At 47.4% G+C, this 17,210-nt stretch overlaps 1 protein-coding gene across 1 annotated transcript in view; it reads left to right on the plus strand.

Annotated features, from left to right (window-relative positions):
• Positions 1 to 17,210, plus strand: part of IGDCC3 (immunoglobulin superfamily DCC subclass member 3) — a 110,726-nt gene that overhangs the window by 55,048 nt on the left and 38,468 nt on the right. The window contains exons 3-5 of the mRNA XM_042804314.1: positions 6,815 to 6,959; positions 9,724 to 9,854; positions 15,358 to 15,495. Of these exons, the coding sequence (XP_042660248.1) occupies positions 6,815 to 6,959; positions 9,724 to 9,854; positions 15,358 to 15,495 (414 nt within the window). The remainder of the gene's footprint in view (positions 1 to 6,814; positions 6,960 to 9,723; positions 9,855 to 15,357; positions 15,496 to 17,210) is intronic.

Genomic DNA, 17,210 nt, shown 5'->3' on the forward strand with positions numbered 1-17,210 from the left:
TTTGCAAAGGCCAGCTGCTTTCGGGGGTTTCCTTTGGCATAGGCAGCTCCCCTGGCTCTTTCCATCCTCTCAAGGCAAGATAGTGAGGGTGGTGGGATGTTGGATGTTGGGGATGTTCCCTGACATGCTGTGCTGGGACAGTGTGGGCACAGTCTTTCTCCAGAGGGGGATAGCACTTTGTGAGTTTTATAGAAATTGCAAGATGCTTCAGTATAAAACAGCCCTTGGGGTCTATGGCCCCTATTTGTTTCCATGTGTGGTGCAGAGACCGCATTTATCCAGGCAAAAATCTCTCACACTCACAGGAGGGTACCTCTGCATCAACAACTGATAGTGTTGTAGTTATTTTTCCAATAGATGGTCTATAATCAATACCATAAATATACTAAATATTCTTTAGAACTGGGAGATAGGCTTGGAGGCACGTGTGATTGTGCCAGTGAGACTGGGCATGCAGGTGATGGGGAGCACATTCAAGGCAGCCTCAGGAAGAAGAGTGGGGCTGCAGCATAGGCATTTGACGGTTTTCCAGGTGCTACAATAAAGTCTCTGCAGGTACATTTGCAGGGACAACCCATCCTCCCTCTTCCAGCCCTGGTTCATGTAGGGTTGGGTAGAGCAACCAGGAGCCCCTGAGCACGTTCCCTCCAACCCGTGGTCTGTGTGCAGTGGAGATGTGTTCATTACCTTCACAGAATATTTATCATCTCTACACCCCTGTAGGGCCCTGTGCTTTTTTCCACTTGCTTCTTGAAGCACCAAAACAGTAAATCATGGGTTGGTAGAGTCCATTGGTGCTGCTCATTGCAGTGCAGCAGGGAGGTGACCTGAGCTGGATTTGGCTTGTGGTCTTTTCACATGTTATGCAAAAAATTGGGAAGACATAGTCCCAGGTCGGACAGCAATTTGCCTCCTGGTGAACTCGAGTCATGAAGCGGTAGATTATTTTTTTTTCCCCTCCTCTTGTAAAATATCTGCTGCATGTTCCCTCCCATGGGCAGCTGCTCTGTCCCACTGCGAGGCATTAGCTCGGTTGTCTCCCTTTCATCCTCATCTCAGGGGCTTAGGGCAGGGGGTGGAAAAAAACAGTCCAAGTGGAGATTTTGTTGCTCAACCAAAGAAATCCATCTGATGGAGCATCTTCTCAACCTTGTTTAAATTATTTCACTCAGTTTTGATTGAGTGTGACAACTATGGAGACACAAGGATGCAAAATGCAGAGAGGGCAGGGAGCCTGGCCCATCCTCCATCCCTGCTCTGAGCAGTCATATCAGCACTGACCAAACGACAGCCAAAGCAAAAGAGGAATAAGCATTTGTTTGCAAATATTGCAAATAAAAAGTGTGCGGGACTGACCTTCTTTCCCTCTATGTCTGCCCAGCACGGAGCAAGATGGGCTTCCTCCCTCTCTCATCTCACCATGTATTTTGGTCCCTCTTAAATCTCTTCCATTCCTCCGAAGACATTACTCCAAAATGTCTTCCTTGCTTCAAACTCTTCCGAGTCTTGCAGCCGTTTTTCTTCTGAGATCTGAGCCCCAGCATCGACAATAGAGATTTGGGATTTTCACCCCTATGATTAGTGGGAAGAGGCAGAGGGGATTTTCCTCTGTGCTGGCAGAGGCACGGCTGGTCTTTAATATTTCCCTCCCTTTCCAAAGCTGAGAGAAAGGCGATTTTTCTTCCCTTTAGATGTGAGCAAAGGCCCCCGCTTCTGCTACTCCTGGAGAATTAAATAGATAAATGGGCGGCGCTGTTGTTCACGCTTCACTATGCACAAAGCAACTTGCATTCAAAATTGGGCTCATGGCAGTTCAGCAACAACCTCGCACAATAGCATCATTAGACACGCAGGGCCGGCTCGCAGGCGCGGAGGCTGCTCTGCAGCTGGAGTAGCCACTGGGTTGTTGTGACATGGGCTTTTTTTAATCTTTATAAAAATGCATCTTTAAAAAAAATTTAGAGAAAGAAGATATGGTGTCTTTTTCTGAGAGACTTGGGAAGGCATGCCTGTTTGAAAGTGGGGGGAAGAGAGGAGAGGATGGGATTTGTGGTGTGCATACGCCCCCCATCTTTTGTAGTGGCTCTTTCTTACAGGGAAATCCTCCATTTCCAGAGTGCAAAGGGGAGCAAACATGAGACCTGTGTCTGCCAAGCCTTCACCTGACATCCTCCTTGAAAATATTCCCTGGCAGGCTGCTAACTTAATGGTGATGGTCTCCTAAATCAGCAGGGAATGGAAGAGGATGTAATCTTTCTGCTTGCTTTGGGTCAGGGAAAGCATTTGGGAAGGAGTTGTGGTGCCAGGGAGGATGGATGCTTAATAAATCTTACAGATACCGAGGGTTGGTTCTGCTGGAGCTGTCAGGCTGATTTGAGAGTGGTTTAAGTCTGGGTTTAATTGGTGTGGTGGTCACTATGTTTAAAAAATGATCCTGACTTCTGCTGACCCAAGGGGAAATTAAATTTTATTGGGAAATTCAGTATGAAAATCAGCAGCTGTCACTGGTATCAGGATGGAGCCACTCTTGGAAGGGGTCGGCTTTGCCCATGGGTTATTCTCTCACACTGAGCAAACCATTTGCCTCCAAGACTTCACCTTCATCAGTTGTGATGGAGCTAATGGATTTTGCTGTCCTTAGCAGGGGCATCTAGGGGCCCAGATACTGGAGGCACGTCCCCATTCAACTCTTGTTCCTTGTACTGGGTCAACTTTGAGGCATTTTAACCATGTGCCTGCACTGGAAGATGTCTGAATTTAACAGGTGGGTGGCAGAAATGCAGAGAAAGAGTCTTTGCTTGTGGGCTATCATTTGTGGACTGCCTGGTGTCAGTGGCGATGAGGATGCTCAACTCCTCAGCATTCTCTCTTGTGTCAGAGCCAACGTGGGTATCTGTTTCCCTCATAAGTAATTTAAAAGCAAAAAGCAATGTGGTTGCAGAACTAGCTGGACTTCTGAAATACTCTCCTAACACCGTGCTTGGCACTGAACCTTTTAAGTCTTCTTCCTCCCCTTGTGCCTGCAGTTGATAATAATGTTTGTGTTTTAATGGTTCTAACAGGCCTGGGATTTGCTTTGACATACCAAGTTAATGTTTTCTTTTTCTATATCAAATCTAGGTCAATCTCCGGCTTAGCACTAATGCTGTGCTGAGCAAAAAAGGATTGGCCACTAATGGTTTCAATTTCGTTTTTCATGGAGTAAAGAAAATTTCACTCGATACCTATTTTCATTTTTATTCTGTTGGCCTTTCCACAGGGCCCGTTAGGATGGAGGAGAGAGTATTTGCGCTTTGATTAGGGGAGACCTAGCAAATTTGTTTGCCAGAATGAATCCATCTATAAATATGGATGAGGATAAGAGTTGCTGCTCACCTGCTCTGTGTCTGTAGGATATGCCTTTGGGGACTGCATCCCAGTGGGGGTTAGGTGGTGGGAGATCCCAAGCATGGGGTTCTCATTAGGGAAGAGCCTCACCTGTGGTCCAACCTCATCCTAGTTGAGGTCCTCCGTGGTACAGCACAGGGGAGGGAGAGATGAAGAGGGACTCCTGCCTTATGTGTCAGTGTGGCTGTAGACAACTCAGTCTGAATCTAGCCTTGGCCAACGTCTTTGGGAGGAGGTTCACCCACGCCTGCAGTATGAGAGGGCTGCTAGGACCATTCCCCATCTGCTGTGAGCCCATTTTCTTTTGTCTTTCCTTGTCCTGTGCCAGGCTGTGTGTACCGTGGCCAAAGCCCGGATGTGATGATAGCAGAAGCACTGAGACACCATGGCTTGGAGCATCAGTATGGAGCAGTGAGCGTGCGTGTGGTTTAGGTTGATTTTATGGCTTGATGACTACCCTGTGCTCACTATGTGTGTGGACAGTACCATGCTACACATGGCAACAGCAGAGGGAAGTTTAATGGGGACAGGGTGGCACTCACCCTGTCTGATGACAGTAAAAGGGGCCTGGGGCAGCACCAGTCCCTCCACTGGCACGTGGATGCTGCGTTGCTGGATGATGGAGGCCATGGGCAGATGGATTAGAGGGTGCCTCCCCTCTCAGGAGCTCGTGGGTGAATATGGTGATTACATGTATTTATTTTTAAAATTATTATGGCCATTAGCATAGAAATGAGATGCAGCTCCCTGGCTGCTGGCCAACCCACCCGGGCTGGTGTGTAGCTCTGCTCTGTGGCAGCTGAGACAATAGTGCCCGGCTGATAACAGGGGTCCTGGCATTTGCTGTTGAAAAACAAGTGACAAATAGGAGCAAGCACTCCTCTGTATGAATTTGTTACAGTCACTTGGGACATATATAAAAATCTCGTGTGGGTCAGCAGAGATTTCGCCCCTCCAAGCGATGCCCTGCAAAGCAGCTGTGCCTCCTATCCCCCTCCTCTCCGTACACCCAGTGATTTATTTCCAGGCTGAAAACAGCATCCCAGGTAATCACTCGCGTTCAAGTTTTGCTGCTGTTTTACAGGAGATGCTACAAAAGCTTTTGTCTCTGCAACTGTAAATAAACTCGTAAACCTGTTTTAAAAATAGCATTTTGTAGCTCAGTGCATGAATTTTTAATGCATCTTCTGCAAACCAGCTGGTCTTGGCAAGGGTCACAGTGTTTCCTAGGCATTTAACATGAAACTGTGCTTCAAAGCCACATTATAGGGTCGTTGAAGAGTAATATTTTACTTAACATCCTCATAACTGAATTATTTATAACTTCCATGTTTTATTCATGATAAATATTAATACTAGTGTCTTTAAGAATAGAGGTTATTGCTGCAGTTTTACCTATAAGAGGTGATATTATTGAAATAAAGGAACAGCAATGAATTCTGTAGCCAGCAGAGCGAAGTCTGTGCTGGGGCTGTTCTCATTCACACCTCCCTCTTCTTATCAACCCTGTCAGCCACTGAAAAACCTCAGCACTGAGCATCTGTACATTTGAAAGGAATTTTCCTGCAGGCATCTGAATCTGCTTTTTTTTTATGAACAAGCTTTGTGTCTTTCTCATTAATTCTTGAATTCATTTCTTGGTGAGAGTTTATAAGCTTTGGTTGCAAGATGCTCGCCCTGGTCTGGACCTCCAAATGGCAACCTTGAAATATTCTGCAGGCTCCCTCAAGATATCCTGCCACGGGCACCCATGGACACCCCAATTTTTGAAGCATCCCTTGCCACCTTGGAAGGGGAATCACCTGGTATGGACAACCCTCCAGCAGCCTTTGGGCTCCTTCCCACATGGCTGAGTGCTCTGGGCCAGGAACAGTCTCATTTCAAGGCTAAATCTGTGTGAAATGGGTAAATTGCTATTCCACCATTGGGCTCCATCCCTTACCGGAGAGGATATTTGTATTAGCTTTCATTTTGGGAAAGGGAAATATAATCTTGCATGATCTTTCGCCTTGTGCTGGTGTGTTCCTATCTGGCTGGAGCACTGCGCAGCCACCTCCCGGTCCTGCTCCCATCGGTGCATCCCGATTTGGGGCTGGCCACCCGTCCCCTGTTGCAAAACCTTCCCAACCCTACAACCGTGTGGGGCTGGAGCTTTGCTCAATGTTACTCGATCAGCTTAACAAATCTGCAGCCAGCGGGTTGAGAGCAATGGTTGCGGGAGCAGTGCAGGTTAATGCAACACATATTTAATGTATGATTGCTAATGGCCATCTCCCATCTGCCTGAGCCCAACTGGAGTTTGCAGATGAATGATTAAGCTGCCCTGACACATACGCAGCTTGTCCCTTAGCAGAGGTACATTCATTACACTTGATGCATGTAAAAGGGGATGAGTCTTTCTTGCTGGGGAGAGGGATATTATCAGGCTGGGGCGGCAGAGCAAGAGGCTCTCTTGGAGTTTATTTGGTATGATAATGTGAGAGATCTTCCCACGGATGCAGCACTATAAATGAATCATGAGCTAAATAACCACTGGGATGTTTATTAGCTTCGAATATGTTTATTGCAGAGTCAACAGGCAGCACCTTCCAATTAATTAATAGTAATAATTACTGTATTATTTATGTAGCTCTAACAGCATGCAGGAGTCTTTCCGCACAATGGTTACAGCTGTGGCTGTGCTGAAACAGGCTGGTCTGTATTCACCCTGCGTGGGCACGCTGAGGTTTGTCATTTGCTATCGGGTGGTCCCAACCCCAAAAGCCTTGGTTTGCTGAGCTCTTGGCAGCTGCTCTTTCTGTCGGCTGAAGCCTGTTGCTCTACAGCGTGGGGATGTGACCGTTCCTTCTGCGGTGCTGGAAGGCAGAGTATGCAATGAGCTGAAGCACCTGCCAAGCAGAGATGGAAATCAAGGGCTATAAGTTTTACTAGGGTATCTGGGAGCCCTTTTGGTCAAGGGATTTTAAACAAAATGAGTTTAGGAGTCAAGCTATGCACATCAAAAGGATATTTACAGCAGATAAGACACTGGCAGCAACAGAAAGGATAGACATCGCTTTCCTGATGTGAACTTGGTTCTAAAACCTGCTGAAGCTGTTGAGAATGACCTCCCATAAGTGCCAGTGCAGTGTCTGTGTATCTTGCTGCACCCGTAGACCTCGCTGTGGAGCATGTGAGTCATGGAGCACCATCTTCTGTCCTGGTTGAATCAATCAGTTCAACGCGCAGAGGCAGACGCATGGCAAGGTCTTGCCACTAGTCCTATTTCTCCATCCAGGAGATTAGGCTGCAAACCAGCCTTCTGTTCTTGCCTTATAATCCTCTTTGCTAGCTCTGGGAGATTGGGGTGTTTCTAGGTCATGTGAAGTTGTCGACAGTGTATCTCTCTTTACGTGTGACTATTTTTGTCTCTCTTTTTGTCTCCTAGCGATGTCTGACTTCCACATCCACCCTCAAAACGCAGTGGTGGAGGAAGGTGGTGTAGCGAGATTCCAGTGCCAGATCCACGGCTTGCCTGAACCAGTCATCCTCTGGCAAAAGAATCGCATGCCGGTCAACACAGACAACGAAAGGTAGGACATGTCCAAGCCATGTACTGCTGTCCTTTCTCCAGGGGGAAAAGGTGGTTAGGCTTGCTATTGCTCTCACAGTTGTGTTAGGACACAACTAATCTGGGCTGAGGGTCTTGGCCAACGTTTCTGCCATGGAAGACCCTTTCATTTAATTCTGTGGGTTGTCTGGGCTCCTTCTGGCCAAACACTGTGCAGAAATACTGCATCTCCCAGGAGAGCAAGATAAACCCCTCTAGCTAATTTTGGAGGGAGCAAGGGCTTGCATTGACCTTCCTTGAGAGTATCAGCCCTCCTCCAGGTTGACTTTGCAGTGTGAAGAGCCCACCCAGCGATCCTAGCAGAGCCGGGATAGCTTTGGCATCCATCATCCCTTCATGGCCCCCTTTTTGTGCAACTCTTTCCGAGCCAGATCCATGACTTTAAGGTCTTCCGTGTGGGTCCTGAACTCTTGCAAGCGTTGAATTATACCGTGGCCGCTAGACTTTCCTTCCCAGGTGGACTCCCTTGTGTGTGGCAGTAGGGGAGCCTCGCAGAGAGCATCTTGCCAGCACCCTGGTCTGCTATTTCCCGTGCAGCCCTCCTAAAGAGAAACCCCAGCTGCCCCCCTTCCCCAGCCTAGACCTGGGACGGCACGTCCTCGCTTCCTGTGTTTGACAGGCTGCTCCCTTCGCGTCGGAAACGTCCCTCATCACGGTTTGATCCTCTGAGCGGCGGTGGGGCCCGGCGGGGGACAGGTGGCAGGAAACGCATGCTCCGTGCCAGCAGCCTCCGGCGGTCCCAGCTGTGGCTCGGGAGCCGCACAACCGATGGCGGGAGACAATCAGTCGCAGCACACCTCGATCGCGAGCTAACGCCTGTGTGTTGGGAATAGGCGAAACCAGGAAGCTGTAAATATTTTCCTGAAAGCCCCTATTCTTAAAAATGTCAGTTCTGCAGCAGAACGTGGTTGGGTTCTTTGGAGGCAGGAGAAAACATGAGGGCTGGAACAATACCTGACCTTTTCAGTGTTACAGTGAACTTACAGTAGAAGGACCCAAGAGGCCCAACCGTGCTGTGGAAAACTGCAACTGTCAGGTTTTGTCTTTCCTTGTGTTTTTCATCTGAGCTTTTTTTAGCCCAGCACAAGGTTGATTCGTTAAACTTGATCTCCTCTGAAGGCTCCTTACTCACACAAGTGCAAAACTGGGGATGTGGCAGAGCAGAGCGACTGGTCCAAGGTGGTATCAGCAGAAGCGGGGGATGCAGAACTGGGCCTGATGCCTTGTGCGCATCCTGATGAGCTGTTGCAGCATAGGTGTAGTTCTCTTGAAGTCCCTCATGCATTATTGCCTCTTTCCAGTTGAACCCAGGGTCATGGGTGTGGAGATGGTTAGACATGTGGCAGGGGTATGAGTGTGACCAGGACTTCTGTTCTCTGAGACTGAGTTGCTTCAGGACTGAGGAGCCAAGACTTTTCTCCAACCCAGAGAGCCCCAAACCGTGCTAATCCCCGCTGCTGCTCCAGTGGGGCAAGGAGCTTGCCCAAGCCTTGGAGAATATCAGCTAAAAGCAGTTTCCCTATGTTCAGTGACCTGATTTTGAACAGATTTGGCTTTTTATAGGAGGAATGTTACCAAGGAAGGATTTTTATTGTCAGCTCAGTAGATTAATCTCTGACACCAACGGGCCTGGGTGATGAGGGTTGCTTCTCTAACTGAATTGGATTTCTGCATTAATCACGCTTTGTGCATTTCTGCGTATAAAGTGTATATAAATTTGTATGCTGAGTCTTGCACTTGGAGGCTTTGAAGGCAGAATAATAGCTTTGGAATTGAATCTTCTAATGCTGTGGGCAGATTGTTAACAAAAATGAAGGCTTCTTGTGGTATAATTCATCCAAAACAATGGGCATTTTAAAGTCCCAGAGAGATTGCAATCAACTTCAGGACATGTAAAACTGATTGCTGTCACGCTGCCACTGACACCAAGCCGCGCGTTCGGAACCCAGCGCAGGGAGCAGGTTATAGGCACTTAACCATATGCTGATATCGAAAAAGCTATTCTTCATCTTCCAGACGGAAATGGATTATTAACTCATCACAGTGTAATGACTTACTACCAGCCAATTTAAACACATGGTTGCCAAGCAACCTGTAATGTATGTATACAAATATGTGTGTATGCATGCATGATTTAAATGTACCTATGATTTAAAAATATAAAATATTTATTGATACTTATGTATGCCCACTCAATATCTATTTAGACATGCCTTTCCATGCATTTGAGGCTTTAAGGTCATGTGGATTTGCATCCTGGACCTGGAGCTGGGAGCGTGGAACACACACTTCTCCTGATGCTTGTCCATGGTCACCATGCTTCAGCTGATGAGTGGTAACTCCTACCTCAGCCGTTTTCACATGTAAATGCACTGCCAAAGCTTTTCCACAGGTTAAATAGGAAGCTTCTACTTCGTAGCCTTCCAGCAAAAGTTATCCTTTCTCAGGGATGCATCAAAAGATAAAGAAAGGGAACGTGCCCCCGTGTAAAAAAAGATCAGAAGCAGCTCAAGTATCAAAAAAAAACCCAAAACAAAACAAAACCCAGAACTAATGCAGTGATGAGTGTGGGCTCAGCCTGCCAGGGGCTGCATCACTCAGGTGGTATTGGCACCTCTGCACCAGGACGTGGGGAGCCAGCCTGCCTCAGCTGCATGGGTGTGCAGCCTGCTTTCACATCACGTCCTGCTTTGCAAGTTTTTGTTTCTGTTCTTCTCTTCCCTCAGGTACACACTGCTTCCCAAAGGGGTCCTGCAGATTACGGGACTGAGGGCAGAAGACAGTGGGATTTTTCACTGCGTTGCTACCAATATTGCTAATGTGAAGTTCAGCCGGGAGGCCAGACTTACCGTGTCAGGTTAGTACCAGTAAGCGCTGTCCTGACTGTCCTTCTGTTTTCTTCTTCCTGCTATTGTTCTGGACCAGGACAGTTTAAGAGAGCTCCAGGCTAACAGCACTGAGAGCGTTCCTCTGTCCAGCCATAACACCTGCCCTGTTCTGGATTGTTATTAATTCCTGCCAGATCAGTCCATTTGATACCAGATAAATCTGTCTCTCTGCCTGTGAATTAGCACCAATTTCTAGGTAGAGGGCGGATGGTGAGAAAATGAGTTCCAGCAGCTTTACATTAAATAAATTCTTTTGGAAATGTGGAAGATTCATCATTTCCTTATGAGACCTGCTCACTCTGGAAGTAATTGCAGCACACAGGGTGCTCAATTATTTATCTAATGGGGGAATTATGTTCTGTAGGCTGTTAGCATTGCATTGTGACCAAAGCAGGCTAACCTGTCTTTGGAAGATGCAAAGGAAAAGCCCTGAGCACCCCAGACCAAATCTTGACTTGGTTCTCAACCCACACTGGAAGTCAGTGGCTGAAACAGGTTTTCACCTCAGAAAGCTTCAGCTGAAGAAATGACGGTGCTTATGGTCTCCTCTCCAAAAAAAAAAGGGCCAGATCACGTACTTGCTGTTTGGTTTCATGCTGCCAGAGGTAGGATGTGATGAGGCTATAAGGGCAAACCAAATCAACCCCCATCCACGCTTTTCACGTGCATAAGTTTGACTTGTTTGTGGAAGCACACAAAATGACATGTGGAATTGATGACCCTGGGCACAGTGAAGGAAGGATTAGGGTGCAAATACACTGCCATGTTTCCGTAGCAGAGCTGTCCTCTGCTGACCTGCCCATTGCCCATCCACCATTAGCTGTCCATGCAGGACACAAGCTGATCTCTTGGAGCCCCTTTGAGCTTCTAAACCTGAGGTTAGATTGTTACCTTCTAATTAGGCTTTCTTCATTTGCCAGTCTTTTTAAATTAAAACGCTTCTAGCTTCAGAAGTCTCCCTTGATGTTTCAAGTTTCCTAGTATGAAGGAAGTGGGAAGTATTAAGTCAAATCTTACAACCCAGCCCGATCAAGCAGCCAGGAGTGAATGACACCTTTGTGCCCTCTTCTCAGAAATGCCTTTGATATGCTCAACCTCCTTGTATGAAAACAGGACAGCTTGCCTCTCCTGAACTTCGGAGCATTTGCGGGTTACCTTCAGAGAAGATAAGAGTGCTGAAGGAGTAGTCACCTGCAAATTGTGGCTGTGTCCCACTGGCAGGGGACATCCTGTCTGAGATACAGGACTCCATGCAGATCAGAACCCCCCCTGAGATGCTGGGTACCCACTGTGGTCCCTTGTGACAGCAGTGGTGATGCATCTGTGACTCTGCAGTGGGGCACCATCCCCATGTTCCCTGTAGAAATGGAGATGACAGCTTTGGAGATAAGACGCAAGGGAAGTCTGCACAAGGCTGGTTGGGCATGTGTTTCTCTGTGAGCTTTTTTTTATTTGCAGCAAAGTGTCTTCCTCCCCATAAGCTGTGATCCTCCTGTCCATCAGATATATATAATGGTTGGTACCCGGTGGCTGGAGGCTTGCCAGTGTACACTCATGTCTCACAGCCTGCCTTCAGCCCCCAGAACAGCTGCCTGGCCAGCGGTGCTGGAGTAGGAGGTTTAATGCCTGTACCAAATGTCAGATTAACTGTAAAAAAGCAGCACATGTGAAATGGGGTGAAGCTGAGGAGAGAGTGATGCTGTGTATATCAACTCTGATGGGGAAACAAAGCAGGTTAACTGGTTCTGAAAGACCTGGGAGCTTCTTATGTCTGTTACTTATTTGTTCTCTTGATCTGTGTGAACAGTAGCCACACGGAAGTTAAAAAGAACAGTAAATTATCAATGTGGTGAAGTTCTTTGTGTCAGTTTACCAGTCTGAGTTATTATTTCTCGCAGGGCAGAAAGTGCTACTTGTTCTCATCTGGCCATCCCTCATTTCAGATGGATATTTTCCAGGTTTCCTGTCTGTGAAATGTTTGTGGTTTTTCTCTTCCTTAAAGCAGTCGGATGATGAATACAGGCACCGTGTGTAAGTGTCTGTTGAAGGGCTTGGACCATGCTTCAGTGACCGCATGTCAGCAGAACTGCCGTAACGGGACATTTGCATGCTCTCAGCCCATGGAAAACCCATTGCACTGGTTTAAACCTCAGTGAAAAAGGTTTCTGTTCTGTGGTGTTTGCTAAGAGCACACAAATATCTGTTAGACCAGGACAGCAGGTATGTGCTAGCATGCTAATCCTAGGCGTTGGCACACCGGCAGAGGCTATGGTGTGCCACAGAGGTAGCACAGGGACGTTGCTTCACTGATGTGGGTGTTGTGTCAGTAAATACTGAGCTAATGTGAGTACTGTTGTGCACATGTCATTAGGCATGATTGGAGGAAGCAGTAATCTTGCAAATATTTCCATTGCCTCCCTCTTGTGTAGAGGGGTAAAGGGAATCGTGCTCTCTGCTCTTCGTCGTGGCAGGAGGGCTCCCTCTTTTCTTAACAAGGCAGCAACTTCAGCCATTGCTTCACCCCCAGAGGAGCACTAGGTCTGGCTCACCGGGGTTTCCAAACTGAGCTCTGGCTGGGGGTGGAGGAGGGAGAGGATGGAGATGGGCTCTGGGAGCCCCCTGCCCTGCAGGGCACTTCCACAGCCTGTCTGGAGAGGATGGCTGCCTGTGGGGGACGAAGGAGCCTGCTCACAGCACTTTCCTTCCTCTTGCTGGCAGCGGTGGCGGGGCTGCCAGCAGCGAGCGGCACGGATATATCTTCCAGCCCTGGTGATTGATTATTTTCAAGTGCCTGCTTAGCGGAGATGCTCCCGAGGGGCTGCCTGCCTCTGCACTGACACCTTTTCAGTGCAAGCTGCGGCTCTCTCTGCTGCTGTCCTTTTGATCAAGATCTAACAGCCTGTGCTGGTGACGTTCCTGTCCCTGCTAGAGTGCCTGTCACTCCTGGTGGTGCTGGGGACCTCCCCATCCTCCCTGCGATTGCTGCTGGCAGTGTCCCTGGGGACCACGTGCATCATTAAAGCCTTTTTTCCCTTTCAGAATAAATCCCCTCCGCGTTGCCCTGAACCCTGTTGTGCTCCAGTAGTGCTCGCCTGCCACAAGTCCCTCATTTTGTCACTCCTTCCTTCCTGACCCTGCATCAAAGAGTTTTTCTTGTTGGAGAAGGAAACCTCCTCCCCGATGGTCAGGCACAGTCAGCCCCTTTGCATGGTGCTGGCGTCTGACTGCCGCATCCCTGCTGGGTCACTGTCCCTTCTGGCCCTGGAGCTGACCCTGCCGTGGGCGTTGGGCTCGATATCGAGGAGGCAGCAAAACCGTAAGGAACCATTACGTGGCCTTGGCAGGAGACGGTGAGCAGCGGTAGAAATGCCACTTCCAGAGCTGGGCAGTCAGCCCACACCCAAAAACCTGAATGCCTATTTAGGACACAGAGTATAAATCAAAGCGTATGATTTTTTTTTTATATAGTTTATTGTCAAAATAGAGTGTTTTAGAAATTCTCCTTTGCTCTCAGCTCCCATTTACTAATATTGTTGGGTGTCCTTGGACAATTAATTTAGTTTCTCTGTGTTTTGAAATATTGAAATCACTCTATAATATGATGATAATATCATATTATTCTAAGCTCAAACATTTAGTATTGTGATTTAGAACAATAAATCTACATGGGTTTTAAAGGCACTCTGAGTTACTGAGGGGGAAGGTATTGTTTTTCAGATCTCTCGGGGTTAACCAGGCGGTCATATGAATTTATTGTGCATTCTGGTTCTCATCAAAAAATCTGCATTTTATGGCTTGCAGTGAAATGTGTTTAGTGAGAAAGTCGACTCTTAAGTCACACTGACACGGTGATTTTTCTTGGATTTTGCCCATTTAGACATAACCTCTGAGTCGCTTTATCGCTCCCCATTTAGCCCCTGTAGGAACGATTAACAAAGGAGCCGCTCTGATCTGTGTTTGCCCTTGGACCCCACTGCAAAATCCCCCTGCTAACACCCTGACTTCAGCCCCTGAACTGCTGTGAAAGGGTAATGCTAAAAATTACAGGAAGAAAATATTTTTTTTTCTTGTAGAAAACCCCTTGCAGATAGTTTTTGGTGGATCACTTCTCTTCAACAAGCTTTTTGAACATCGGAAAGTCCATGTACAGGAGCCAGCATGGGATGGTCCCTATAGCAAAGACCTCCATGTGGCAGAGCTCAGCTCCCCAGCCCTGCTGTGCCCCTCTCCTGCTCAGTGGGAGACAACCACCCCAAGTATTTCTCTCTGCAGGTGTACAGACCATTTTTGCCAGCAGCAGCTGTCAGATTGTTGAAATTCCTTAAATACTGCTTGACCTCAGCATTTCTGGAGTATAACTCAGCTCTTGTCAGAAATGGGGAAAAGACTAATGCAGAGATTATTGGTGTTCCTGTTTACTTATGGAGATCTGAGCATATCTCCTTCTTTTCCTCCTCTCTTGCTCCCAACAAATGGGAGTGAGGGACCTTTGGTCCAGGATAAGGCACTTTTTGGGGACTCGGGAGATGTGGGTTCGGCTGTGGTATACCTGACACAGGATGATGTTTTTGTCTCGCAGTCTCCTCCTGTCTGGTGAAGTGTGGTTGCTTTTGCTTGTCTTGTGCCTGTCTTGTTTCCAGAGTCCTTGTGCCAGGGCTTTATTTTATTATGGGTCTATGCATCATCTTGTACGATGGATTTAATTCTTGGTTGCTGCTGCTTGGTGCTACTGTAGTGCAAATCAATGATTAGTGGTTGCATTGTGTGCAATGGTTATATTGCAATTATATCAGAGCAATGGGATGCATCTTCTTGCACCCAGTTACACTGGAGTGGGCCAGGATAGGGGTGCTGTAGGAGGCAGGGACATGACCACCCTGTGGGCTGCAGTCATCAAAGGAGTTTCCTTGAGTTTTCTCTCAAAAAGATCCTCAGCAGGAGTCAGGGACTGGCACCTCCATCACTCGCTGTGTCTCAGGACAGCGCTTTTGGAGCAAATGACACCAGCAGCAAGAGAGGATGCTCACAGAGAGGCAGATTTAGGCATTGTGGGCCGCATGGATTACTTTCTGGCTTCAGATGCTGAAAGATAAAGCAACTTCTTCATTTATTTTGCATTCCTGTCTGCACAAACTGTCCTGCAGCTCGTGTCTTCCCTACATACCATGTTTTTCCTGCACACCTGCTCTCTGCAGTTCACAGCGCGGTTCCTCCTTCGTGCTGCCCATATCTGAGTTCTAACAGTGCTGCTTGTGGCTGGGTCGGCTGGCTGATGGGTTTTCCCCAGGAATATCAGCACACACTTAAAACACATTCAGACAACATGACTGTCATGCAAGCATTGTGCTCCTTTTGTTTCATGTACATCTCAGATGTATTGAGAATTACACCAGCCGCAACGTTCGTACTTAGAGTATTTCCATTAAACAGGAGAGAATCAGATGACTTTTAACGATGGTACTGTCCTTGCAGGCTCCCATTCCACTGTTTACAAGGACCCCATGATTCTCGTCGGTCCAGAGAACCTCACGCTGACGGTGCACCAGACCGCTGTGCTGGAGTGCATTGCAACAGGCAACCCCCGGCCCATCGTCTCCTGGAGCCGCCTAGGTAAGCCCCAAGGGTGACTGGGATTTCCTCCTCCTCCTCCTCCTCCTCCTCCTCTCCATTGCCATCACATGGGAAATAGGTAGGTGCCACTGACTATTCTATGCAACAAGTGATTCACCCTTTCCCTTCCTACTGAAGTCAATTGTAGGCTTGAAGTGCTTTTCATCCTCATGTCTACACTTTGTTTTTTATTTTCTGCCAAGATCCTGTTTTTACCTGTTAGAGAAGTGGGTTGGTTAAACCTGTAGACATTTCATGAAAGGTGATAATTTTATCTTTCCTCAAGTGACAGCGTGTTCTTTAGCTGCATCAAAAACATCACCACTGTTGGCCCAGAGAAGCAAAATCATACACAAACACATCTTTCACGTAAAACAGACTTGAAAGAAACTTGCTGGCTGTTCAGTGAGTTTTAAAAAAATGTTGAGAGGAGAAAATGTTTAAAGTGGAATGTCTGAAGCTCAGAAAAAGCAAATGCTTGCTGCTGGGGTCTATGATATGTTTTTTTAATCAGCATGGAAACCAGAGGCAGTGTCTGATGGCATCATACAGGCAAGGAAGAGCAAAGTACCATGTCTCTCCCAGTCTGAAATCAAGGGTTATTTTAGGCTCTAACTTTGTGGTAGTAGCTCGGAAACTATTTTGCTGAGAGCGACACTTCCATTGCCCTACAGAAGTCTGCTGAGCAAAGAGCTGATGGTTTTTGTTTTACCTTTCAGAGCCCGTAACTCCGTGTCTGTGTGCTGTGGGGTTGGGTTCAGTTAGTATTTCCCAAGCCCTCATGGTCTGCGAGGTCACGTCATTTTTGGGATGCTAATCTCCCCAAGTCCCCCAGGGTGGCTGTGAAGCACGAACAGGGGTAATCCTGTCTCATCTGTGCTGGATTTGGGACTCTCCCAGGGTCAGGGTCCAGCTCATGGGAAGGGTGACTTCCCACTCGAGAGCCATCTGCCAGGGGATGAGGACACATATCCAGAATCAATCACACGATCTCTCCATGTTTGCCCTCCTGCTTGCATCCTCTGGTGGCTTGTAAAATCAGCTTGTGACTGCCACTAACTGTTTGGTTTTTTTTTTCCTCCAGAGCCATAACCATCAGATTGATGTTGTTTTAAAAATTCCCCAGATAGGCTGTATCACTGTTTTGGTTCTTTTGGACACAAGGCAGCTCTGTGTTAGTGCTCAAATATAATAAACTACTTTATAATTGCCTTAATTATAAGTGCTTATTACCTTCTTCAAAACACTTGTCTCTATAGAGCAGTGCAATAATGGAGATGTAATAGCTTTGTGCAATGTTTGTCTGGATGGTCTGATCCCAGCATTGCCTTCCACCAAAAATAAATACCCTCTCCACGCTGCTTTGCAGCACAGCAGCAGAATTAAAGCTACGGAATGGGAAAGACATGCTGTTATTTTCCCTCCGCTTCAGCAGGAATGTTTCCTGTCCAGAGCATCACAAGATCTTGTTTAGTATTACACTGATCTTGACAGTGATGTGGTGTACAGACTCTCAGATGAGTTGGTGGGTTTGTCATCTCTTTGTAGACACTTTGGAAGCGCTTTCATGTCTTCATGTTTGTGTGATCAGAAGGAGGGAGAGGGGTTTATGCTGGACGGGGAGGTCTTCCCAGTGTCTGTCATCTGTACGTGTGGCTTCCTCCCATATGAAGGTTTTCTTCCTGACATTCCTCCTACAGAGCTGGTTTACTTAA

Source organism: Tyto alba, unplaced genomic scaffold, assembly GCF_018691265.1.
Source record: "Tyto alba isolate M040663 unplaced genomic scaffold, T.alba_DEE_v4.0 Super-Scaffold_41, whole genome shotgun sequence".
Lineage (NCBI taxonomy): Eukaryota > Metazoa > Chordata > Aves > Strigiformes > Tytonidae > Tyto > Tyto alba.